Source organism: Phlebotomus papatasi, chromosome 1 (genome assembly GCF_024763615.1).
Source record: "Phlebotomus papatasi isolate M1 chromosome 1, Ppap_2.1, whole genome shotgun sequence".
Lineage (NCBI taxonomy): Eukaryota > Metazoa > Arthropoda > Insecta > Diptera > Psychodidae > Phlebotomus > Phlebotomus papatasi.
In genome coordinates this window covers 83549945-83577654 of record NC_077222.1, presented here as the reverse complement: position 1 = coordinate 83577654, position 27710 = coordinate 83549945, and the positions used below count along the sequence as shown (strand labels likewise).

At 33.1% G+C, this 27710-nt stretch overlaps 1 protein-coding gene across 6 annotated transcripts in view; it reads left to right on the top strand.

Moving 5' to 3' along the window:
• Positions 1–27710, top strand: part of LOC129810416 (apoptosis-stimulating of p53 protein 2) — a 188766-nt gene that overhangs the window by 131485 nt on the left and 29571 nt on the right. For 3 of the 6 annotated variants that reach the window (XM_055860880.1, XM_055860879.1, XM_055860881.1), the window contains 2 exons: positions 22695–22772; positions 23071–23260. In XM_055860880.1, the coding sequence (XP_055716855.1) occupies positions 22695–22772; positions 23071–23260 (268 nt within the window). Of the gene's footprint in view, positions 1–2242; positions 2572–22694; positions 22773–23070; positions 23261–27710 lie in introns of all 6 variants that reach the window. The other 3 variants (XM_055860876.1, XM_055860878.1, XM_055860877.1) reach the window with 2 other exon arrangements.

Below are 27710 nucleotides of genomic sequence, written 5' to 3'. Positions count from 1 at the left end.
GAGGAAGACCAAGGATTGAATCCACCCAAGGAGAAATATGATCAAACTTTCGGAGTCCGAAGACATACCGCAAACAAGAGTTGAATGCCCTATTCAGTCGGGCCTGTGTTTCAACGTTAGCACTGAAAAATAGTTCAGCCCCGTACGTGAAGAAAGGGACAATTAAAGCTCTAACTAATAGAAGCCTTGTACCCTGAGGCGTGAAGGACTGAAGGCGTCGCAAAGTGCGCAAAGTGAGGAAAACTTTCCTGCAAATCTCAGCCGCATGATCAGACCATGTCAGAGTTTCATTAAAAATAATACCCAGGTTCCTGGCCCTTGAAGTGAAAGGAATCACCTCATTTGAGAGATAAACTGGGTGAGGTTCAGGATTCCTCCACCTGGTGTGAATGATTAAGGCTTGAGATTTAGCAGGATTAAGAAGAAGGCCATTGCAGTCAGCCCATTGACCAACTCTTGAGAGATCATCATTGATGGCCTCAAATGTGTAAAATGAATGGGACGGATCCCCAGAGCAGTACACCTGAAGGTCATCAGCGTATAAGTGATATCCGCAATAACGGAGAACTTGCGGAAGATCGTTAATAAAAAGTGAAAATAAGATGGGTCCTAGAATTGAGCCCTGAGGGACGCCCCGAGAAATACCAAGCGCATCCGATATTTGTCCACCAGACCTCACAGATTGGGAGCGAGATGTAAGGTATGAAGCAATCAACTTCACAGATACATCCGAAAAACCAAATAAATGTTTCAATTTGTGGCACAACAGCTCATGTGAAATACTGTCGAAAGCCTTCGAGAAGTCCAAAAGAATCAGGACACCGAACAGGGACCCATCCAACGCATGTGCCAAATCATGCTGGACTCAAAATTTCATGTAGCTTTTAAAAAACGAGCTCAGTACTTTCAATTATCTAACAAATATTTCATATGACTTAACCCTTTAAGGACCTTTGGGTCAGGAGTGTCCCAAAAAAACTTATTTTGACTATTCAGACTTCTATAGAAGTTTTATTTTTTTTCCATGGGTTAGGGGAAAGTGGGGCTCCTTTGAATTGATTTACCTTCGAAAATGATTTTTTTCTCTTATTTTTAAAAGAAATTAAGGCTTATTATAATGTAATTTAGCTTCCAAATGGGTTTGTAAAGCTAAACAATATCACGGTAAGGTCCATTTCAGTTATAAATAGGAGATAAAGCTCATTTTTAAATTTGCCCCAATTCAAAGGTGTCCTACTTCCCCCTACGCTAAACTATCTAATTAGGAAACTGTGTGACAAAAAAGCTAGACTGGACCATAACTGATAAAGGGGGCGTGGCCTAAAATTAGATATGTAGTTTTAAAATTTTCTTGAGAAATTTGCGATTTATGTACGAAAACAAATAAATAGGGTAAAATGGTACAAATTGGACAATCAATGGTACAATTTGGAGGGGCTTTTTGTCTTGATAAATTTAGTACTTCATTTTTATTTGTATATTTCAATGCTTTAGTTTTATAATTTAGTTCCTTGTGCTTAAAAACAAATTTTGCACTGTATTTATCAAGAAAAAATCCATGTACAACTTGTACCGGCGAAATGTCCAACTTGTAACACTAATTCCAAATTATATCACTTTACCCTAAATCGAACAAATAAAAAAATTCGTGAGTTCAAGCAGTTGGCGAAAACTTTTTACAGTCACGCCTTTTTTATGTTATACCGTCTTCTATATGAGTATCAAATAGAAGCACGGGATACAAGTTAAACAATGAAATTTTATTAATGAACAGATCTAATTTAAAATTTTTGTGAAGAATTAATTAAAAGACGCCAATTGCATAATATGGTAGCGTTTTATGTAATGATGATGGAAAGGCAATTTGACCATGGAGATACATTTTCATTTTTGGTCTAATTCATATAAAATGCGATGAAAATTTTCGTGTGAAACTTACAATGAGAGAAAAGAGCCGGAAATTGGGCAATTATGCTGGATTTTTTTCTCTTTCTTTTTTTTTGTCCGTCTTTCGTGAAACATTTCATCAAGAGACCAAATGAAATTCCCTTGTGAACAATTTGCCAATGCATTTCATTGCCACTCTTGCATCTCAACTTTAATGCAATTACCATTAAAATAGACCTCAAGTCGCTGAATTGAGGGTTGCGTCCAAGTCGTGGGGTCATTGAGCACACCATGTCCAGACCAGCAATTTTTTTTCCTCCTTTTGCACACACTAAATTCAATCGATTTCCATTAGTGAGCACACGAAGAGAAGCAAATTACACGTAAATTATTTCACGACAGTCCAAAATTATACTCGTCTGCATGAGATTGACAGACTGATAAAGTTTAAGAAGGGATCAGTGAATACTGAAAAGTTCATTTTCGAACAACTCGCCAAAAGTACAAGGAGTACAAGCAATACGGTGAAGTGCAAAAATGTTGACTTGTGTATGTCGTCCAGTAACCAGCTCCCTGCCAAAACCACCAACAATGGCACCCCAAAAGAGGAGCCCCATTGTCGTGACAGCCGAGCCACGATTTGCTACAGCCACTATCGTTAAAAAGTCCAAAACATCTAAGAAGGTAACAGTGTAAATTTTTGTGTTTTTATTCCTGAATTTGTATATCCCAAAATATTCTCAACCTTTTCCACAATATTCTTTTTATGTTTACCTTTCATCCCATATATTAAATACCACGATGATCATTTATCTTAATTAAGGAGAATTTATGGGTGTTAAGAATGACAAGAAGGCGCGCATTAGTGTGAAGGTATATAGTTTATGGGGTGGTTTTCTTTCACTGTATCTTATTTGATGGCAAAATCTTAAATGTTGAACATTCTATCACACATAAAATATTATTAAGATCAATTAAACCATACGACCATGCTACTTGAAATATTGTATGATATTACACGACATTTAGAATAATTCCATCATCTTAGATAATTAAAATTAGTTTATTATACCCACTTTACTTTTACCTGCTAAAAATATTTTTGTATATATTTTAGAGCAGAGGTGTGCAAGAAACCGTTGAAACCGAATTAACGTCAAAATAAGTTTGTTATAGTAGCGTTTTGACCATTGACGTACATGTTTCATTTGACGTTAATTCGGTTTCAACGGCTTCTTGCACACCTCTGTTTTAGAGGTTTTCAAGGAGAACTATTCCTCAATAACCTTGAATTATTCCTTCTAATGCTTTTCTAAAGTCAATTTTAAAATTGCTTCTTGTATACTTCATTTTATACCAGCATTTTTGTTTGATAAAAAATCCAATTAGAAAAATTGTTGGGGAGGATGGGCAGTTTCATGCAGCTGAAATTATATTCAATACACATTTGCTGATCGAATTTGAACCATATTCAAACTCTCGTTATAACCTAGACAAACTTCCCAAGCAGCAATTTTTTCTTAAAATAGTCTTGTAGAATTCCCTAAGTAAGGCACTATAGAACCAAAAATCTATTTATTTACTTATAACGCTCTTGCTTCCATCACTGAGATTACTATAAGTAAAGTGGCGCACTCTTAAGGATCTTAAGAGCTGCTATGGAAATTTCAACAGAAAATTTTCACTTTAGGTCTTTTAAAAGTGCACTAAAAGACTTGTCTAATACTTGGTTCTATAAGGCAGCTATTTTGCTTCTTGAGTTACGGCTTAAGCCGAGAGACGGCTGAGTGGGAAACTGATGAGAATGTATTCTAATCATTATTTTAATTTAACACTAAACCTAGCGATCGTCTTTTGTGGTTTTTCCTAGTGCGCTCGGTCAAATGACAGACCACGCTAAGTAGGATACTCAACAAATTTTTCTTGTAAAAGAGGAAAAACTTAAAATTTTAAACACAGAAAAATATATTAGGGGAAGTGCTTATAATTTTGGACAGTCTGCATATAAGCATCGATATCCTAAGTTTGAAGTGCCATATTTTCAATACTAATTGACTTTTCTTGTTACTCTCTTTTCAGAAGGATTGTTTAGAAACTTGGCAAGCTATTTATCATCTCATTTTTACTAAAATTAGTTTTAATACGTTTAAAAATGAATTGATATGTAGAGGTGAATTTGACTCTTATTTTGGACAACTTGGTTATTAATTTTTACAACTTGTCTGTAAATTTGGACAGATAATCCGCCTCAACAGGATGCCCATTGTTCTTCATTTTATGAACCAATCTTACCAAGTCCTCTTCCTGGTCATGTAAGGGAAACGTGGAATGTCACAAGAAGCCCAGAAACTTTCCATATCATTCATTAAAGTGAGTTGACTTCGGTACTCCAAGTACGTGCGGATTCGCTCATTCCCTGCCCTTTCCGGGAGCCTTTCAAGGCATTTCTCACTGCATCTCTTTCGTAGAGATGATGCTCCTTTATTTCTCCAGGCATTTGTCCAACCTAGTCATCACAAAAGCTAAAACTTCACGAAATTTCGTGAGAAAAACACCTGTCCAAAATAAGAATCATCACCTCACTGGTGAATGTCTTAAAAAATTTCCCATTTTTCACACGAAAAATATAATTCACAAGGCAAATCTCACTTCAGGTCAAATGTACAAATCATCAGTAACGTGAATCAACACAATATTCAATGAATATTCAATAATATCACTCAAAAACAGCGAACAAACTTTGTTAGTACTTCACCAAAACTAAATAAGACTGAAGTAAGCCACGAAGTTCTGTCATATTTCTCGTAAGCAATTGCTCACACTGAATTTTCAACAAAGCAATTTCAACTCAAATCATATTCAAATTTTAACGTATTTAGTGTTAAAATCTTCCAAAAAGAACAAATATTTAGATAGAATTCATTATTCATCAAATATTGGAATAAAAATCCATCATTTTAATCAATTTATTTTTAGTGTCCAATGTTATCCTCAAAGTGTCCAAAATAAGAAACTGGACAAAATTAGAAGCATTTCCCCTACATGCATATTGTAAGAAATTCATAAAGTTTCATAGTGACTTTGTGCAGTTTGAATGTGTGTTAATTTTAGAAAGTTTGTAAACCGGTCAATTTGACTGGCCCTTGGTAGGTTTATAGTGTTAAATTACGTTAATCCGTCTCTCAGCTTAAGCTATTGATCGGTCCAGCACTTTAGTTTCTGTTTAGTATTGGCTACACTTAACTCTCAGATATTTAGATGATTGGAGGTGAAAATGACAGAAAAAATGATATATCGTAATTTGGATCAGCAATTGTCGTAATTTCCTCGTTACTTATGTGAAGAATTATTGTAGCAATTTGGAAATAGTCAGACTGTAGAAGAACTGCTAATTTTTATGATGAGAAAATTACGACAATTGTTGATTCAAGCGACGATATGTAAAAGAGCGATTTTTTTTAATGAATTTGCGCATGTTTGACAGTTCTCATTCGTAATCGCAGATCCATATATTGAAGAGTTGAGTGTACTTTCATTTCATGTTTCATGCAACTGTCAAACACTAGAGAAATCCAAAGATCTTATCTATGAATTTCATCCCCAATCATCCGGATAACAAAGATTTGAAGGTGTTTGCAAATATACATCACAATTTCTAGAATAATATTTATTACCTCATAAAATGTGTATTTTCGAAAGCAAACCCAAGCGGCACAAAATAACCTTACCAAAATTTATCGTTGTAACAACGTTAAAAATTGGTTATTAGAATTTTTAAATTAACGTTATGTGGCAACTGAGAAATAACTTTGCTGCTTTAAATGTTCATCGATATTACTTAAAAATAACTGAGGAATAACCATTTGACAACAATCAGGATGTTTATAACGAAAGAAAAGACAAAGAAAAGACAAATTTCTTTGAATTTAAGAAATAATTATGTTTATTGACAAATTTTTTCAATGATTACCGAATTTCCAGGTTAGGTTTGCTCCGCGCGCTATATCCAATGACATATGAATACCGCGTGACATCATTTTATGAAGGGGCAACTAATTGGTAAAAAGTTGATCCCATTTAAATAAAAGAAATTTATTTAAGATAACGTTTACGCAGATACTAGGAACCAATACTCCTCAAAAACTCCTCCTCACAGTTTTAAGGTTAGTATTTTTAACTATTTATTTTTCAAATCCGTCGAAAAATCCAATCTCCTAAATAAATTGACCACTGACCTTGAAAATGCTAGGAAGGAACTTTTGGAGAGTATTGGTTCCTAAGGACGAAATGTCCGCCTTGACTACCTCTAAAAAATACCCAAAAATGAAAGGAATCGATGATTTAGTTTTTGAGATATTCTCAAAAGAGTGGTTTCTGGATGCAAAAGAGTAGGATGAGAAGAAAATCCATATATGGTATTTGGATTCCTTACATTAACACTTGGAGGGGTTGTCACAATATTCTAAGTAGCTATCTCTATTCCTTTGGTCAAAAAACTGATCAGAAGAATTCTTTCTGTCCAAATTGTTACCATATGGGGAAAGAAGCGGTGGGTCGTTCTTGCTGTGAATGGATGAAATGGCCTCTAGGTGAGTTTCTAAAACATCCAAGACTGTAAGAAGGCGATAGTGTAGTCTCTAAAACTGTTTCAGTACCGGTCAATTTGATCGGGTATGGTAAGAATAGGTATTAAAAAATTTCAGTAGGTTTAGTGTTAAATGAAGAAATTCCACTGTTGATACAATCTTCCCGATGTCATCAATTCCTTTTGTTGCATGCATTCAGTTTCAGCCTAGACAAAAAAAACAACAAAATTGAACTTGAATTGAATATTAATCCAATACTAATATATATCGAAATATATTACTGTGCTATCACAAGATTTTTCAATTTGTAAATTAAAAACAATTTTCACATTAATTGCTTCTACGCGTTATTTTGTATTAAAAACCATTTGAATTGATAGAATTTCACTAATTTATGGATACATAGTACTTGGTCCACAAAACACGTTTAAATATACCAAAATGTAAAAATATGGTTGCTCAAAATAATTTGGCTTAAGCAAATTAACATGCTAAAATGTAACATTAATTTCTTTTTTATTGTAGTTAAGGGATAAATATCAAAGAGTTAACCATATAAAAGTACAACATTTTAACTATGTTTTCTCAAATTTTCATTTAAAAATCTTAAAAATTCATCCGTTGAGGTCTAATTTTCAAAAACCTTTGAAAAGAAAACAAAACTTTCGGCGGACAAGATTTCAATTAGGGTATATTTATCATGTCAAAAAAATAAATAAAAAATTTCCAGTTAGTTGATAAGTTAAACTTTACTTGAACGATTCATTTTCAATGAAATTTGGATTTTTGGGAGAATCTAATACGAATAATACAATTATTCTACAATTCTACAAATACAATTCTACAGAAAATCATGCAAGCCTTGTCGTCAGATGAGTAATCTCTGAGAAATCTTGTCCACCGAAAAGATTTTTTTTTCAAGAAAAAGACTGTCCCAAAAAAACAAATCCCAATGGATGGATTTTTCATTATTTTAAAAGGAGAATTTTAGAAAATATAGTTAAAATGTTATACCTTTATATTCTTTTTGATCGCATTCAATTGCAGTTTTAATGTCCTTAATATGCTTATTTTAATAGAAAACTCTCTTTAAAAGATTTTTTTTTTGGTTTTTTCAAATATTATGCGAAAGAAAAAGAAAAATTATACATCGAATTAACTGGTATTTTTTACCTGAGTATTCGGAATTCTCTGGACCATTTTCTTCTCTGACGTCTGGTGTTCCTCAAAACACTACATTCTGTTCATTGTCCCTTTGAATCTTTTCTTTTCTTTCCAAAAAAAAAAACAAATGATTCTTAATTGCACAATATAAATATTTTTTCTAGTAATGTTTATGCCAAATGGTAAATATTTAAGCTACTGAAGACAAACTATAAATATTTCCGTAGTGTCAGTTTTTGTAAAAAAAAGCACCAATAGCAACCAAAATAAAAATTATATATTGAAGAAAAATAACTGTCAGTTTTCTATCAAAAAAAAAATAAATAAATAAATAAATAAAATTTATTTCATTTTGTACCCTTTTTCCCAATTAGTAGCCCCTTCAATGGTGGAAAAAGAGAGAGAGCTCACTGTGATTTTTTTTTGAGTGGCTCATATCGAAAATTTAACACTGAATATCTCTCTAAATACAGTCTCCACAGATTAATTATTGATTTTTTGAGGTATTATGAAAATAATCAATGACTTTGATGCACATAATTTGCAAATATTGTCGCACTACTGACAAATCTCACAAAAATTATTAACAATATTTGTGTATTTTGCAATGGAAAGCTACTCTTTAGATGCGCCGGTGAATTCTCTACCAGACCGGCACTTTGGCATAAACATTTCACACAAGGAAGCTAAAGAAAACTCACCAAATACGCACAATGAATTATCAATTGTTTTTGTCACCACACTTGTCACTCAATGCACCATTTACTAAACACAATTCGCCAGGCGTTTGACAATTTGCCCCTTGCGCCACACAACGGTGGCGAAAAGAAAATTCTCTTCTTCGTCAATTCGATGAGTTTAATCGGAAGTTATCGTTTGGTTATTTTAAGGTTATTTCGCAAAGTTATTTGTAAGTATATTTCAATGCTCCATAACTCCCTCACAACCAAGTTTTGGGTCTTCGGACAACGTTTTTACAACTCCATTTTACATTTTGCGAAGTTATCGAACGGTTATCCAACAGTTAACTAACTAAGGTGTGCTGCTTGGGAAATAATGCGTGAATCTACCCAACCTATCTCTAATTTATGCACCTGTAATTGTAACAGAATTAGAGCTAAAACAAGCTCTTACACGTTTATCATTAGCGTTCTGCTTTGAAGACAACAATCATGATTTTACTGAACCCTTACAAACTTGAGCTTTGGATAGCTGCTTATCTAATACAGAAATTCTATACAAAAGAAAAATACAGAAACTATCACTCTTAGATACGATAGGGACTTTTACGGGTTGTTAAAATATTAAATGTTAAAGTGATTGACCCTAAGTTAGTACTATTAGGAGTGACACGAGCCGATGATCGAGAAAATATATGAAATTTGCAGTAGAATCATACACATTGAGTGCAATTTTCAAATCCTTTCACTTCAATTCCCATCGAAATGGCAATATATGCACAATAGAGCTATGGTGAGAATATGACAGTTTGTCGCGGAAATTATACTTCCGCCCAAATCCACCCTCTTTTCCCACTCACACGACTCCCCCAAATATATATGAAATGTTGGGTGAAAATGTGTCAGCAGATCATTCTGCCCAGACGCGAACTTCCGCCTTGGAATCACTGTCAATGGAATTTACAGGGAGTATTTGGCTGGGAGTGGGAGTGACTTTGCTATCCTGAAACTCTCCTATGTGATGGGAATTGCAATGAATTCATATGACACCTAGTCATGCCAAAAATATGCCACACAAATGGTACAAGAATACCATAAGGGTGTCACACACTCTTATAGTGTCATTCACAGTTAATTTTCTATTATTAAGGCATGTCACAAGACAAGTTGATACAGCCCAATGTGATCTCGCGTTGACATTTACGAGAAATTTTCAACCCCTTCTCAGTTTACTCCAACTTCTTGTCGTTTGCGGTTTAAAGACATGGGACTGCGGTGTTGGAGGAAATTTACTGTGTCATTTTGAAACATTTCTCATTTTCTATTCTAATCTCATGAATTTTTCAAGTGAACACGATAAAAATAACGAGCAGTATTGTGTTATACGTTTTCCCAAATGTATAAGAAAAGGGGCGGCAAAGCTTTGCAAAAATACTAAAACTCATGAACTTGTATATTATGGCCTAAAAATTCGTTTCTATTAATATTTTTTTTGTAGTAAACTGTTTAGTGATCCAACACTCATGAGATAAACTTTGTGTTAACAAGATTGACGTGATTCTCGAGTTTACTACTTCACAATCGTTTTGAACCAATTCTTAACACACTTTGAAAAATATCAAAGTATTGATTTAATTTACGATAAATTTGTTGACAGATTCAACACTGGTTTATAATCGATGAAAGCTTATCTAGAATTTCAATTGATACATTCACCAGAGCCCTATAAATTTTAAATTAAAAAAAAAACCTTTAATTTTGAATGAAATTAAAATATAAGGATCATGTCTTGAAACGTCTCAAGATCGACCCTAACACCTCATTGAAAGTTCTCAATAAGGTAATGTGAAAGTTTGAACTAGATGCCCTAATGCCCAGCGCACAATTACTTTTGTTTGTAAATATGTTTTCGAAACTGCTAATGAGAGTGAGCAAGATGACTAGATATAGATCTTACTCATTCTCATTGAAAAGTCAAAAACATGTTTACTAAGCAAAAGTTATTGTGCGTTGGACATAAGAATGACAATTATTTTATCACAGTGAAAAATCTTATTTTGTAATCAACTTCTGTTAGTTTAAATTCATACAAACAGTCGCTAGAATAACCAATTGTCGTAACTTCCTTATCATGTATAAAATTAGCAATGATATGGACGAAATGCTAAGCATTTAGCACATATTAGTCTTCTTTCTTATTTTTTTGTAAAGTCGATTGCCAGTTACTCAAAAAGATTTTTTTCGTGTTAAGGCAATTTGGTATATTTAGAATATAATTCTTTGTGCTAAATACTAAAACACAAGTCCAAATGGGTGTAAGAGTATTCGTAATATATTTTTACACTATCTATTAAATTAATTTAAGAAAACTTTGTAGACATTCAGATATTTTTACTCAACGTAGTAAAATTCTGTGAGAGCATAGGTGAAAGTGGGGCTACTTTGTTAGGGGGAGGTGGGTCTACTTTGATAGGTCAGGGTAGGGTATTTTCACGCATGCATTACCTTCGAAAACCACATTCTTAAGGCAAAAAATAATTATTTAGAAAATATTTTGTGTATATTTTCAGATATTCAATACTCAAAAGAATGTAATGAGACATATTTAATTAGTTTGAATTTGGTTCTTGTTTAGCAAATGAGTCTTGAATAAAAGTTCTGCTACGTGAAACTGCCCCACCCTTCCCTATACGATATTTTTATATATTTCTAAAGAAAACTAGACTTTAATATAATGTAGTTTATCTCTACAAAACTATTGTGGAATTAAATTAACTTATGGTAAAGCCTAGCTTCCTTTAGAAATATTCGAAAAATCGTATATCATGTAATCCCATAGCTCAAAGTGGCCCCACCTCCCTCTAATATTACATTAAATTAAATATTTTTCGCTGCCGTTCTATAAATCTCAAATATTGTACTCTGTTAAAATTCATTAAATATTTTTTGGAAAATTATATCAGTATTATCCTATACCAAGCGAAATCCAATCCCTCTCAAAATGAATGTGGAATTGTATAATCCATTTCATTTCAATACAAAAATTAAGCCTTCCGTTTACTGTTTGTTCTCTCATTTATTTGCGTATTTATCCTGCAATTTCAAAAATTATATATAATTTCTCACACTGGTTTAGGCAAGAGCTATTAAAAGAGGATGTGAATTTAACACATTGACACGAAACAAGAAACACGATTTCAATTCGTGCGTGGTTTGATTCTTAACACATTTCCCATGAAAATATCAAGCCTCAAAACCTCCTAATGAACCTTAATGTTAATCCACCAGACACTCTGTCTCACCGCTGAATTTGTAAGTAAGATGAACAAATTGTTGACAAACTCCCTCTCGTACTCTTGTTTACTTTGTGCAAACGTTTCCCTTTCACAATTCAACCTGAAATATTCATGTAATATAGAATTTTAGGATGCTCTCGAGCTATTATGTTTCCAAACTTTGTCTAAGTTGATACATTGTATTATTTGTGCATAATGATCATGATACAGTTAACTTTCAGTTTGAACCGAAAATGTTTTGTCTGAGGAATAAGGGTTTCGACATGTTTGAAAAAGGGGAATCTTTATAGTTTGAAACTTAGAAAGTGTCAAAAATAGACATAGTTTAATTGAAATTCATGATGCGAATGCTGAGAAAGTTAATTTCAACAGACAGGCCAATGGCAAGAAACTGTTCCTATAGAGTTTGTAGATGCAAATTCCCTCAATGCTTGAGATACAAGTGAATTTGATTCACTCTGTGTATCTTCTAAAAGTTGGAAGGATCACAGAGACATATAGTCTTTACAGAGAGTTTCTCCTTGTAGAATACTTGAAATTTCACCCTTCAAGTTGAAAGAACTCTGTAGCTCAATAAGCTCCGAGAAAATGTTGTGTATATACATGGGGAGAATGTCTCGAGTGTTTGATGCACAAAATAATTTCTCACAGAGCTTTCTCAAGAAAACAATGGCAAATGCTTTCTGAAGAAACTCGTTCTTAGTAACATATTTCATTGATAGGGGAGATCAGAAATATTTTGGAATTTGCATAGAGTCAATTATTGAATTTCTTAGTAAAATTAATAGATATCCAAGAATTTTATTAAACCTTAGTTATTTTATGCCTTAAGAGCAAGCCATTGCGTATTGCTCACTTGAAGTTACAAGGACACAATTCTAGCGAAAAGTTTATTGACAGTGTAGTAGGTAGATCTTGGTCTAAATTAACTTGTTTACAACAAATTTCTGATCTTATCCTGACTCGTTACTCGAGCCCCTATTGAGTTGACGTTCCAGTCCTCACAGTCTATTCATTGGAGGCTCGGACGGCCTCATTTTCTTGAAACTCAAGCCCCAAATAAACTGATTCTTGATGATTTTTAGTATAAAAAAATCCTGTAAAAGATCAGCCGAAATTATCGTACATAGAAAGTTTAGAATCACAGATTAGAGGGTACTTGCATAATTTCCTTTACGTGATCTTTTATCTCCAAATTTTGTGGGCAAAATGTTCTTGAGGATCAGCCTGAGTCTGAGTTCTACCAATGTTTCTTTAGGTTTTGAAAAATTCCTAAAATGGTCTGTTATTTAGAATTTCAAGTCCTCCGGAAACTGGGCGAAACCTCAGTCAGTAAATCGTGTTTGTTTGATCCTAGGAACCTTCTTATGCCCTAGACACACTTACGACTTAAGCCGAGAGACAGCTTAGTGGAAAATGATGGAAATGAAGTTTAACCATTATGTCGAGTATAATTACGCTAAGCCGTCCCTCGGCTAATCATCAGGTCTGTCAAGGCTCTTAGATTGCGTTGTCTTGTAAGGCTTTGGCTACTTCCATAGCGCGGCTACAATTCATCTGACTACTTAGTCAACGCTTTCTAATATCCCATATTATTCTTCCTCGCATCGCTGTCGGCGCATCATCTTCTCATCTTTTCTTCGGTCTACTGATCGTCCTGAATCTAACTGATCTGTCCTCAAAAATATTCTTGGCGACTCCATTATGTATTACTTATTATTATAGGACTTGTCAGTCTAAGTCGAGATGACTATTGTATGATCGTTGAATAATGGTCTCTACACACTAGAGAAATTTATGTCCATATTGAAGAGTTTTTCCTGCACAACCGTAGGGAATTTGCATAAATATGGACATAAATTTCTCTAGTGTGTAGACGCCATAAGTCCTACTATCTATGGAAATGACGAATTGTTAGGACATCGTAGAATTTTTCTTTCAAATCAGAGTCTAGCCTATCTTCATCAAGTTTTATCAGTGTTCAGGTTTCGTACTCATACAATATCACAGGCCTTAACATACTTAAGTATAGTGGATAGTTAGAAGGTTTCGAAACTGTTCTTCTTCCCATACAGTAACAAAAAACTGCCAAAGAAAACTGCTTTCAAACATGGATAAGAGTTCAAAATATTATTTCCTGACGACTCACGCTTCAAGCGAATATTTAAGAACTGGCAGAATTACAGTATTGTACAGTAGGATAATTGTTCCTATGCTCGCACTACTGGATCTAAATTCTTTTGAGAGACTAAAATATGCTTATCTGGTTTTACATATCCATGTAACTTCAAAGTTATAGGCAATTATAATTATTCATTCCTATGACACATTTAAAACCCCCATTCCAACGCCGGTGTTAAAGGGTGCTAGTGCTTTGGCTGTTAAGTTAACTGATACTGTACTTTAGTGAGTGAACATGAGTGGTCTGATACTTCAGCGTTGAAACATGATCCAGAAGGCCCGAAATACTTCTGGTTCATTCAGGAATATAGTCCTTTGCTGATTGAACCATTGAAACTTAATGACACAGCAATTGTGAACTATGCTAAGTCCTAAATATTGAGTGAACATCAATCGACAGATAGTTCAATCTGGTGAAATTGAACGATGGATATGCAGCTCTCTATTTCCTCTTTAGATAATTTAACTAGAATTTAAGCGTCTTTATCAAGGTTTACATTTAAATACCTTATTTATTATAATACTCTCGTTTCAAAAAACGTATATGAAAAATATAAAAGTGTCTCTAATATATGCCCTCTGTTCCCTATTCCCGCCTTTGTTATTACCGAAATGACTTTAGGTAATGACAAACTCTGAACCTTTGAACCGATGGAGTCGATGGAGTGAATAAATATTTGGTTTGTGAGATTTTTTTTATTGCGTTAATTGACAATGATGATGCTAAGAGAGTGCGCCATTTAGGGAGGATATATATACCATCACCCGAAAAGCTTTCCTTGTGCCCGGATCACAAGTCACGAACTTTTGATGGGGTTGAATGTTTAATCATGAGGAACCTTTTTCAATCTAATGGGCGGGTGGGTGTGCAAAATTTTCCCGTTTCGAAGGCAAACCACACCGTTGAAATCAATCAACACACCCTTATTGATTTCTTAACTCTCCTCCGGACCTATCCGAAAAATTTTAATGCCTCAAATTGGCGTCATTTCGTGGGAACCCAAACGCTTCCATTTACCACATCAGGGCTGAATTAAGGGAAAATTATTTAGTTCTATAGAAATTGTGTACTAGCATTAAAATTAATTTTAAAGATTTCACAATTTTTAGATTATTCTGGATTTTATTTTTTTAATAAATTAAAATTTATAAGGTCTGTTATTGTAAGGAGCATGGGAAATTCGGTGGCTCAAAATACCTACATTACCCGATCTTGTGATTCTATCGCGTACAATTTTATGAGGTAGCTCTTGTACGACCAAAAATGTTAAGAGTGTGAACCTCAAAATCAGAAGCCACCCCCGTATTTGACACTGAAGACATGCCGTGATTCCACTTGAACAAATTACAATTTAAGAGGGATGAGATATAATTAAAAGGTAATTCAATCAAAAGATACAAGAATGATTTTCACTACGAGGGAGAAAATTGCTTTTTTACGCACACAAACATCGCTATTTATTTTCAATTCACCCCTTTATCGGATGCCATAGTGTATGAACAATGAACAACCAAGATTCTTCAAGGGTGGTCGGATAAGGAAGGGTGTATATATAGTAAAACATGGATAAAGCAAATTTATTACTTCCTGTTGTGGATTTTTATGTTTTTTTTCGTTGTTTCAAGACTATACAAAGGAAAATTTCAGAAAAGAAGGAATTTAACTTTGGTTTTTAAGCAGATTAACAATTTTTCACGACATTTTTTAACTCATAGAAACTGTACTTAAAACAATTTTCTTATTTGATATTACAAAAGTTGACTTGACCTTTTTAAATATTTTATTACACTATAAGGCGATTCCAATAGTGCATCAACAAAGCAGATTGTAAATTTCCGGAGCTCTTAGTAAGTTCTCAATGCAGAAAATTTTCAATGATGAGGAATTCTTGCTTTTGTGTATATTTCACTACGAATATTTAATGATACTAAAAGTTTCCTTGCAACACAGCGGAAAATCTTTAAGTAATTAAGAATCCATAATTTGACATGGCTTCTTTACGGAAAATTTACTTAAAATAATTAAAAGTTGAAATATGGACAATTAATGAGTAGTTTGAATTTTATTACGCGAGAAAGTGTTAATAATTGTTTGCAATTCTTAATTTTCATTTTCAATCTTTTAGACAAAATAGGAATTAAATAAACATTTTTGGTCAGACATTTTGTCAGTTAAAATTATAATAAATTAATTTAAATCATATCTTATATTTCAAGATAGTTGATTTCGTTTTTCCAAAAAATATATCACAATTTTTATGCATTAAAAACTTTCAATTTTCAAACTTTTTTCTGGCTATTCTTACCAAAATACCTAACTATCTGTTGCAGATGTTCCTCTTTGAAAATGTTTTGCTAAACTGTTTTCATGATTATGTGTATGATGGTTACAGTTATAACATAAGTGACATTGGCATATGATGAATGTCTCACATGTTTTCTAAATATTCATTAATGTATCTATTTGTTTTTTTTTTATTGTTTTCATTATTATCCGTTTTAGAGTAAACTGAGCTTTAAAATGTCTTAGTTTTTTAAGTTCATTTGCTGTTTTTTTTTTTTTTAGAAAGAATACTAATAAATATTTTCTCTAGAATGGTAGGGTATCTGTATTAAATTTCGCACAGCTTTCAATTTCGGCCACTGTGAGTGTAACTTCGGTTAAGCAACCAAATAATTAAAATCATGGGTTCTATTCTTCGAATGGTCAATGATTTTTTTTCTTTTAAATATGTATTCTTTTTAGAATGTAGGAATGCTAAACCGTTAAATTTTCGATATAATTTGGATTAAAATTGTGTTACAGAATCTTCGGTGTGGAAAGAGTAGTAGTTTGTGGTGAAGTGCAAATATTTTTCCCTTTAGGATTTTCATTAAAATTGATTAGTCTTCAATAAATATTGTTTTAGTTCATGTTAATAGGGAATCATTCTTTAGATTCATTTCAAATTTGGGACGTTGGTACCTATTGTACCTAATTGTACCTATGCCAAAATTATGCACACTTATCCCATTTTGGTCTAAATTTTAACCATGCCAAGAAATTAATTAATGTTTTTTTTTTTTTGGTTTTTACTGCAATTATCCTACCCAAAGCTTTCTGATCTGGAAATATGCATTGGAAAATCGGAAATATCATTTATACACAAAAAACAGTCGTTTGCAGTTACTCATTGAATATTCCACAAATATTTCCGACATGATCTCTCCAATAAGCCTGAAATATTAACACTCAAATTTAAATTAAATTTACCCTTTCGCTGTCATTCAATATCAGTAGCTACAAATTATTGTGAATTTTAATTTTCTCATCCCCTTTGTAAGCCTTTTTATTTTCTTTACCATTACACTCGTTAGTAAGAGGACTATAATTAACTAAATTCGATTAATAGTTAAAAATATACATTGTAGAGGAAAGGGCCCATGCTTTGTACGGCCCAAGCTTTATAATGACTAAATTTTTCCTATATTTCTAAATAAATGTGACTCTGGAATATATTTTAAAAACTGGGCACACCACTAGTTTTTATAATATGGATGCGATAAGTCACATTTATTGAGAAACATAGGAAAAATTTAGTCATTACGAGGATTGGGATCGTACGAAGCAGGAGTATACTTTCCTCTGTTACATATATTTGACTAGCAGGTGAAAATAAAATATTTAATTAAATAAAATTTGATTTAAAAATCTATAGAAAATAATGAAAGTACATACAAAAGAAAGTTTGTTTCATATCGGAAGCTTTTTGCAAAACTATAAAGCTCTCAATGTGGAGCGTGTGATAATTGAGAGTGCTAACAAAATAAAATTGAATTTCAACGCGCAAATTAAATTCGATGGAAATTGAATCATCGCCAAATTAATTATAGTGGAAAATACTGTGTGAGTCAAAAGTTGGGATGTGCGAGAAGGATATGAATAATAAATTGAGCAATTGGAGCAATTCATCTATTCAGTTGACTTCTTCCAATTTCAAAATGCAGACAAAGTTGTGTGTAATGAGCAATATTGCATCATTCGAGGACTTTTCGTTTTCCCAATAAGAGAGAAATTGTATAACATAATGAAAGTGTTTTCTATTTGGAATGGAGAATATATATATGTTTTAGCTTTCATCCCTTCCACGATCGCATTGCTTTTGGGAGAGCATAAGGGAAAATCCTCTTCAAATGTGAGAGGATGATGAGACAAAGCATATGCTTCATACTTGAAACACACTTTCGACACACATCGAAACTCTTGTGCTCGAGGCGGAAAATTGTGTATTGGCGTGAGAAAATTAGCATAATCGGGATTTTCCACGTACAAAATGGTAGATGTAATACATTATTGTTGAGTGATATTCCTCTTCTTCCTATCTCATCCCATTCACCCTTCAACATTACAAATTTCTATCCAACTCTTTTTACTCTCGTTCCCCACATTATTCGTCTTTTGTTGCTGCGAAGCTCCCACAAGCAATACTCGCACTTTAAATATAATACCCCATACTCCCCTATTCTTTTACCCCCACATGGATTTACATTTCAATCCACTTGGACACAATTGGGACTCGTTTAGTCAATTTGTCAAATGCGTTGCGTGGGAAACTTCTTCACTCTTTCACCCTCTTAAATCCTTATTTTACAATTTTACTCACAAATAAATTTCTCCACATTGCAAACAATTTCCATTTCTTAGTCCTTTTTTCTTCTCATAGAATATATATTGATAGCATTTTGCTTTCAAATATATTCTATTGTAATGTTATTGAAACAAACATGCCATTGACCTCTAAAATCCTGGCGCTGGCAAAATAAACTTTCTCTCTTTTGCATTACAAAGGAATTCCTAATTAAATAACAAATACTGTAATATTCTAGTATTATTCAAAATAATTACTCATATGTGATGTTCTCAGAATATATACCATAATAATAATAACAATATTTCGGGTACAATGAGCTACAACATCCCTTCTCAGAGAAATTACATACAAACTAGGCCCGAAGTAGGACTTCTCAAAAGATAGATTTTTATATATGCATAATTTTTATCTATAACGATCAAGTTGTCAAACTAAGTTCGATTAGATTTAAATGTGATTTAAAGGGGATCCAAACCCAGCCTAGGACCATGCACTAGAACTCTAATACTTCACTCATTGCGTGCCTACAATCTGGCTATGTTTAACTATTTAACTTAAATATACTTTAAAAAAAAGAGTAAAAATTACTCGAATCGATGTTAAAGTAACTCTTTCCGTTTTGATTTATCGATTAACTAAATTTTAGAGATAATTTTGCTGGAATTTAGATGTAATATTCAGAAGAGTTGTTTCAACTTTTTCACACTTTGTCCTAAAATTTGATTGAAAAAATGAGTTATATTAAGTCTTTTTGAGAAATAAAATAATTCGGTTTAATTGTTAAAATTTTTTTTAGAGTTTAAATCGCTCTTTCGAATTGCAAAATTTTTATTTTTTGTTTTATCATATTCTATATATCATTACCTCTATTGCTTTTTCTTGTTCTCGAGGTCCCATGTTGTGGCGAGATACTTGCATATCACGAACTGAACGTATCTTTATGAGTTACTGTTAGGAATAACTTCTATTTCATGTTTCATATGAACTTTGAAAAATAAAATGATCTTGACTGAAGTATATTCTTAAATCGAAAATATTTAAACATATACTTCAGTCGATATGAAATTATACATTGGGAAAGAGTAGTAATAAAATAAGTATATCGATATCCGTCGAGTTAATTCAACACGACAATATTGTTCTTTCAACCTTTTGGGATTTTTTCTTAGTGTATTTATCTATTTGATTAATTTTTGATTTGATTAAAAATAATTAGATTTGTGAGATTATTTGAAAAATTAAAAACTTTTACGTATTTCTTAGTAAAAGTGAGCTTTTTATTGTTTTAAATCAAAAAAAGAACAATATCTACCTCTATTTTTTATCCTTCGAAATTTCAAATTGCCACTCCCTGTGAAATTTTTTCAAATCGTCTCAAATCAAATATTTCTGATAAATTATGTCACGCCTTTGTCTGTCCTGATCAGTCCGTCTGTCCGGCATTTAGTAGATATTAATGGCAAATTATTTGAGATACGGACTTGAGGCTTCAAGGAACCCCTCATTAAATCGAATCAAGGATTACTATTAAAGTTATTTTTCTCTATTATTCTTCCCCTCCAGAACCATGATTTTTAGAATATTTAGAAATCGCATCATGCACTTTTTTTCATTTATGGATATACTTTGGAAAATGTTTGAACGAATATTTCGTACATATGAAAAAATCTTCTAAAGGTTTTTTTTCTTCAATATAATTAAAAAGGCTCTGGAGAGTATATTCTCAATTGATAAGGAGGAGCTTGAGTTCATGGAAAAGGTTTTTGAATCCCTGACAAGTCTGAATCAGTTCCAATCGATTGTAAGGGCCCAAATAGACTCAGGCTAATCCCCGAGAATATTTAGCTTATAGCATTTGGCAGTAAAGGGTTAGGTAAAAGAAACTTACGAAAAGGATTTCAATTCGATGATCCTAAGCCCTTAGTATATGAAAATTTGAGATAAATATTTACTGCCAAATCTTAGAGGCTAAAGATTCTCGAGGATCAGCCTGAGTCTATTTGGGCCTTAAGGGCCTTGACAGACCTGAGGATTAGCCGAGAGACGGCTTAACGTAATTGTATTAGAAATAATAAGTTAAAGTGCATTTCCATCATTTTCCACTAAGCCGTCACTCGGCTTAAGTCGTAAGTGTGTCTAGGGCATAACCGGTAGTTAACCGATAAATTATTTTTGTCCGAAAATCCCATAATTTTGAGAAATCTTTTTGGACCTCTACACAGTGGGTACAATTCTTGGCTTTCACAGTCCCCTGTCGGCAAGAATGACTTTAACAGAAATGTTAAAGTTTTCCTGTACAGAGTACTGGCATTTTCTTCCAAAAACAATTCTTTTTATCAATGAAAGGCCTTTTAAGTTCAAGCATTTCGCAAGGCTAAAAGATTGCCACCTTTTATATAATATTAAAAAAGGAAAACCTATTTTTGAAGGCATATCGTATTATAATAACTTTTGAATTCTTCTGTGGCATGCCTATTTAGTTCTACCTTATATCTTTTTTATCGAAAATAAAATTAAGTTATGGTGAGCCCATGTAAGAATTCAGAAAATTTAAAATCCAATATGAAAATCATCTTAAAATGAAAACTGTTTCATTTTGAATAGAAATTACTCGCAGGGAAAAACTTTAAAATGTGATGTGGACCTTCTTTTCAAACTTGTTAAAGTATCTGGGATGGTTTTTAAGATCATCAACATAGAAGAACATTTTAAACTGGAAAAACTAGAGCACATACAAAAGTTCCTCTTCATACTGTTTGGCGGCTATCAACAAACTTGGAGCAAGATGATTATAATTTTCCTCTTTCAACTACTAAACGACTCACTCGTTTTTCTTATTTTTCTTTTAGAAAATTTTGAACAAATTTTCAAATGCAACAAGAACGTGAAAGTTCAGTGATAAGTTGTAATCAAGAATAGTTAATACAATATTTACAGATACCACCATAAGAACCATCAATTTTTGTAAACAATCGATGGAATGATTTTTGAACTTACAAAGATGGAAATTTTAACCTAACATTTCTCACCATATTAGTTTAATTAAAAATTGTTGACAATGTACAAACTAATTTGAAAATACCTGAAATTATTTGATAGCATAAATCAATCACAGTCCATAAATACCATTAATTCTTAACATGACATTAATTACTTTTACTTGATATTATATTTATCCACCAATTGACTGTATTGATTGATTACAAAACCATAAAAATAAATTATAATCATATTCGTTGTCGGGCGAACAAGGTGAATTGACAAAATTATTGAAAGCGAAAATTCATTTAATATTTCCGGATTGTGTCCGGTTCTTATGATTGATTTCGTGGCCTGAAATAATTTTTCCTGTTTTAAGTTGACACAGCGAGAGGGACACAAAATGTTTTTCTTCATCGTTCTCAATATTCTTTTCTCTCCCTTCTCTTCTCCAAATCCCTGTGATTCTATAAAATATTTCTTCAAGATAATCCGTGGTAGCATAAATTTTCACCCTGAAAAAAAGATTGTCACTAAAATCCTTCTTTTAAGGTGTACGAGCAGTCAAGGAAATAAATTGAGGTGTTATCCATCATAATTTGCTTTACTCTGTGATGTCACTTGTGACGTCTTCTGTAAGATATATATTTTTTTCGTGAAATTCTACACCTTGGGAAAGTTTTAAGATTCACCCTTTGTAGTAAATTCTTCCTTGTGGTGATTCAATTAGTGTCTAAGATGTTCCTGAGACATTTTAATTTAATTGTTACAAACATTCCTTTGTTGTAGAATTGCATGCAATTTTCAAGAAATTTTCCTTCAAATATGTTTGTAAGGTGTTGTGATTTTGATTAAACTCTCTATTATATTCCATATTGAATGCCTTGCCCTTAGCCAAAAGGTGATTTTTTTTTAAATACTATTCTGTCTTTTATGCGGCAATGGAAGTGTATATGATATTTTACCTTACATTACATCAAAGTTTGAAGGTTAATCCGGTTAGGAGTTATCAAAAATTCTGAGCACTTAGTAGGAATATATAGGTGCTATGAAGAACGTTAGTGCAACCACGAATGCATTGGAATGCATAATATGAAGATATCATATCATAATTCAAAATGTTCTGCAGTGCAAAATACCTTTGGAAATTCATCTCGATTTCAACCCTATTCCAATTTCCAAACACCCTTCTTGGAGAATTTAATTCTTACATACAAAATGTGTTCTGAGTACACTAGAGAATAACATAATTAAAATTAATAAATTGCATGTTATGTCTCTTCATTGCAGGTGCCGGGAAGGCCAACCGCTGCCGAGCTTAGGGCAATGGCGTTGAGACAGCAGCAACAGATCGATTCCCAGCACCAGGTTAATTGCACTCACAACATTTACACAATATTCAACCCATTTTCTTGCATGTTTTTTTTTTTAATAATTCTCCCCTACCCTAACCTTGTCCATTCCTCTTAACACCCATACCCTTTGCATCCCGGTCCGTAATTAATAACTATGCAAAAAATGTTCTCAAAGTTTGTGTAAAAAAATTATATATACATACATGATAGTTGCCGAGACATTCTTGAACGTGCGAGTTATTCAATCTGTCCTTGACTCGTGATGGATCAACGAGGTATGGAAAATGATGATCTCTTGTTGTTGATTGCAGCTTCTAGCCGCTAAGGAGCAGAGATTGCGCTTCCTGAAGGCCCAAGAGGCTCGTGGAGCCGCTGCTGCCGCTGAAGGTGAACGCCTAAGGCGACTCCGGGAACGTGTCGAAGCTCAGGAATCCAAGTTAAGACGCCTTCGAGCACTTCGTGGACAAGTGGATCTTCAGAAGACCTACAATGTCACACTGAGTAAGTTTTCTTCACCTCTCTCTTGTTTTTTTTTGTTTCATGTTGCATGGGAAATTGCTCTTGGTACTACTGAAATCACGGAAATCGCGTGCGACAATTCATGACCTTAAGACCATTTTATATAATGACATTGGCCCATGTTGGATGTCATTAGGGGGAAAATTGTATAAGACACATTCAGTAGCACTCAAATAATTGAAGCATATAAAATTATTCTTTTTTTTTCATTCCATTTCGACAAATAAAACATATCATTGGATGAGAACGTGCAACAATAATGTTTAAAAGAAAATGATGTGAGAATTCAATGATTACTCTTGTAAAACATTTTGATTGTGAAATCGATGTGGAAGCCTGGGGCTATTGAAGGCAATAAATTGACAAAATGTCTAACAATGTCGACAATTTATTGTCAAGCACGCGGTAGGAGGAGCAATCACAGCATACAATTCAGAAGGAGGAGAGAAGAAAATTTGGTAATTGCTCAAGATTGCAGAAGATCGTCATGGTGGATTTTTTTTTTGGGGCTGAATATGGGAAAACAATTTTCTGTGAATTGGGTTCAAGGTGAAGATTTCTTTTTTCCATAAAAAAAATCTCAATAACATTTTGTCTGTGTCTGTACAACAAGGGAGACGAAAAAATATTTATATTTCATGCAAAATAACCTTTAATTATTCCCTCTAATAATTTTTGAAGGTCAAAGGCTTTAAATCCTCTGGACAGAACATTTATTAATTGATATATTCACAAGCTAACCCCTGGCTAAAGGTTTTTTTTTATTATATAAAGCTGTTTGAAGCCAACTCGTAAATTGCTTCCAAAATCAGCTTACACTTCCAGTTACGATAAACTTTTTAGATGGAAATATAGAATATTTATCCCTCTTTACAAGGCACAGAGTCCTGCCTGTGTACAAGGCACACCTCGATTATGACATATATCGTGTAACGGTCACAAGTGCAGGAAAATTTCCATACGAATCTGTATGTTATTGTGAGAAAGTCGCTTCAACTGTGAAGGCCACTTGCCAGGGGGTAGTTTACAAGTGTCCTCAATTCAAAGGTCTTTGAATCTCGGACAAATATAAATCAGTTTCAACCTATTAGGTGTGATTCCTTCATAATCACATCTATTTTTGAACGAGAAGTTGTTTTTTTTTTTTGATAGCGTAACTGTACCCAATTTCGGACAGCTTTCAATTTCGGCCATTTCTTCTGTTCCTCAAATTTTTAAGAATTTTCAGTCTTTAAACAAAACAATGGAAACCGGGGCAGAATTAGCCACGCATGGTATTATAGAGTGGGATGTTATAGCCGGCCTTAGAATGAATATTGAGGAAATCACTACTTATTCTAAGTAAATACATCCCTTCCTAATTCTGCCCCGGTCTCCACTATGACGCTTCGACATACGACATGATGTGCTAAAGACTTTGGAAAAATTTCGGAAGGGCAACGGACTAGGTGACTCAACACTGAGAAAAAAAGAGGCTGCGATTAACTTTTTTTCCTCATAACTTTTTTAAAACTCAACACTTTTTAGGTGTAAAAATATATCAACATTTTTAATCTTAATTTTACACCTTTTTAATGATAAAATTAACATGAAAAAGAGTAACTTTAACCCATAATACACCTAAAAAGGGTAATATTTACACCGATTTCGGATCAATACTGCAAGGTAAAATTAACATTTCCGGAATGTTATTTTAACTTTTTCGGATTTCTCTTAGTGAAGGTGGCCGAAATACTACCCAAAGCTATATCTATTTTTTATTCATTTTAAAATTTATTAAGAAATATTTTAGGGAAAACAAAGACGATAAGCTAGCAACAGTTCCAAGCAACATTCCTTAATATGAAATAACATAAAAAGTCACTTGGTATTAAAAACATTAGCTTTCGAACTTAAAACTTTGGTGTTTGCATGCAAGTGTGCCGGAATTAGGTACAGGTATCCTATTACCGTTTTGTCGGCTACGTAATTTTAGACAATCCTTTAGGTGATTTTATTAATCAGTTCTTCGAAACAGTGATACATTCTGGTATGACAATGAATTATTCAATCACTTAAAAAGTAAATTCACAACAAAAACTCCTTTAGCATCTCTCCTGTGGCAATGACAAATTAAAAATAAATCATAATAATTTAATCATAAAATTAAATTCAATCCTAGTTAAACCAGACAATTTTCCGAGTGCCTCAATTAAAATTTCTTAATTGAACATGTATAACTTTAGTAATGTAACACATTTAGAGGAAACCATACTCTGGAAACGATGCTCTAGTTTTTTTTTTAGAAGAACTAATGAGTAGGGGGAAGTGGGGCTATTTTGAGCTGTGAAGCTACATTGATATATGTACATTTTTTTCGCATATACTTCTAAAGGAAGCAGGGCCTTACAATTATTTTATTTAGTTCCACTATGGTTTTGTCAATCTAAATTACATTATTTTAAATAATCTTTTAGAAACATGTGAAAAAATTGTACATCAATGTTGCCCCACTGCTCAAATAGCCCCACCGCTCCCTACATTACTTCTATTTATTAAAATTAGTACACTTCCTCACATTTATATTTGTCAGTCTATTCTAACGATTTTTCATACACAAGATAAGCTTCATTTCTGGCTAATCTAGCCTCAGTTTCTCCTACAAACTTAATATAGAACAAAATTTTAAATAAAAGTTTAAAATTATTTACATGTTGCCTTGAAGGGAATACTAATGAATATATTAAATTCTTGTGGATCTAGGACAACTAGCATAACTTATCATGATTTTCCCAGAGACAAACTTGCATCAACTGCAGCCCCCCCCCATGATTTCACTCAACAATATTTAATTAAGTGTCACTTATTTTACTTGACTTTCATTGCTTCGTTTTTGGCACATGGAAATACAGCTAAAATCCACCAAATTGAGATTCAAGAATAAGGGGGAGAGTCTGAATTACTAAAAAAGAGTGAAAAAATTCTTGAGTACCAGCCAGAAAATTTTCAAGTCCTATTTAAATTGAAATGCAAATTGAGATAATTTGACTAAAAAGACCATTTACTTTTTGGCAACATTCTCTTTAAGACTTTAATGTAATTGTTGATAAATTTTGCCATTTTCGTGGGAGAATTTGATATTTACTTTGTATACGTCTTACAACAAGTCTTTCAAATAATGCACAGAAGGATTAGTGAATGAAGTCCAACTGAAAGATTTATCTGTGGTCGATGACCAATTGATGGAGTCTTTCTTACATGAGTTAATCATTAACATGTCACACGGAGATTTGGCAAAAAAAAAAGAGAGTTCAAGGTACGGTTATGTGTATTTCTTCTCTTTTTTTTTCTCACATTTAATCCCACTTCTGAGGTCAATATCCATCTTGGAGGACTTTTTGCTGCTACACTTCCTCTTAGCATAAATCTCACACAGACTATAAATTGAATTCTGAATCTGTGATAAAAAATTAGCCATTTCCAAATTACAAGATAATTTGGTAACTTGAGATTATATGTCCGCATGACGAAAGCAAATTAAGAGGAAGATAATAAGCAGGGTGATTTGTCAAAATGGCAAAAATACAATAATTAGCCATAATTTTGCCATCTTCTCTTCTGAAACATAAAATTTACAAAATTGCAAAAACACTGTAGTGAAAAAATATGAAATTGCTCCCGTGAAAAAGACCATTTCCTACCACTTTGACATCTCAAGGCTTTTTTTTTATTGTTTAGCCACAAGAAAGCCTCTCATTATCCCAGGAAAAAGGAAAGCAAAGAAAGGGGAAAAAGAATGTGGAGGAAAAACGGAAATTCATTGTGGATTTGAACATTGAGGGAAAAAGTTTTGAAAAGCTATATAGAGAGAGACCAATTGAGAATCACCATTTATTCCAACTTCCTCAATAATTGCATCTTTTACCTCCTCCTTGGGGAAGCTGCAATTTTAAAGTCTACCTCCCATACTTGCTATCATGTCATACTCAACACAGCATTGAAGTCACTAGAAATCCTCTTACAAATCCATTTGAGTTGACTTCCTACTGTATCCGGAGAATTAATTCTTGGGCTTGTGTATAATCCCCAAATGTATATAGTGACAATTGTTCCAAAGTTAAATTGCATTCATTAAGATTAATAATCTTGGTGGAGGGCAGCAAAACATGAGGGTGAAAGTGTTACGACGTGACATAAATTAATTTAATCGGCCAACAAGGTGAAACTTACTCCAAGAACAACACAGATTCCCCAAACCACAAGAGACCATCCACTAGGAAGACCAAGTTAGGAGACAATTTGCAAAGCTTAACCGGAAAAAAATTCAACAAGTTTAAACATAAACACTTCTCCTCTAAAAGTTTCATATACCTGTCACCCAAAAACTAATGAAGAAAACAACTTGGGGGCTTTTTCTAATCATCCAATTTAAACTATAAAGACTCACCTTCTA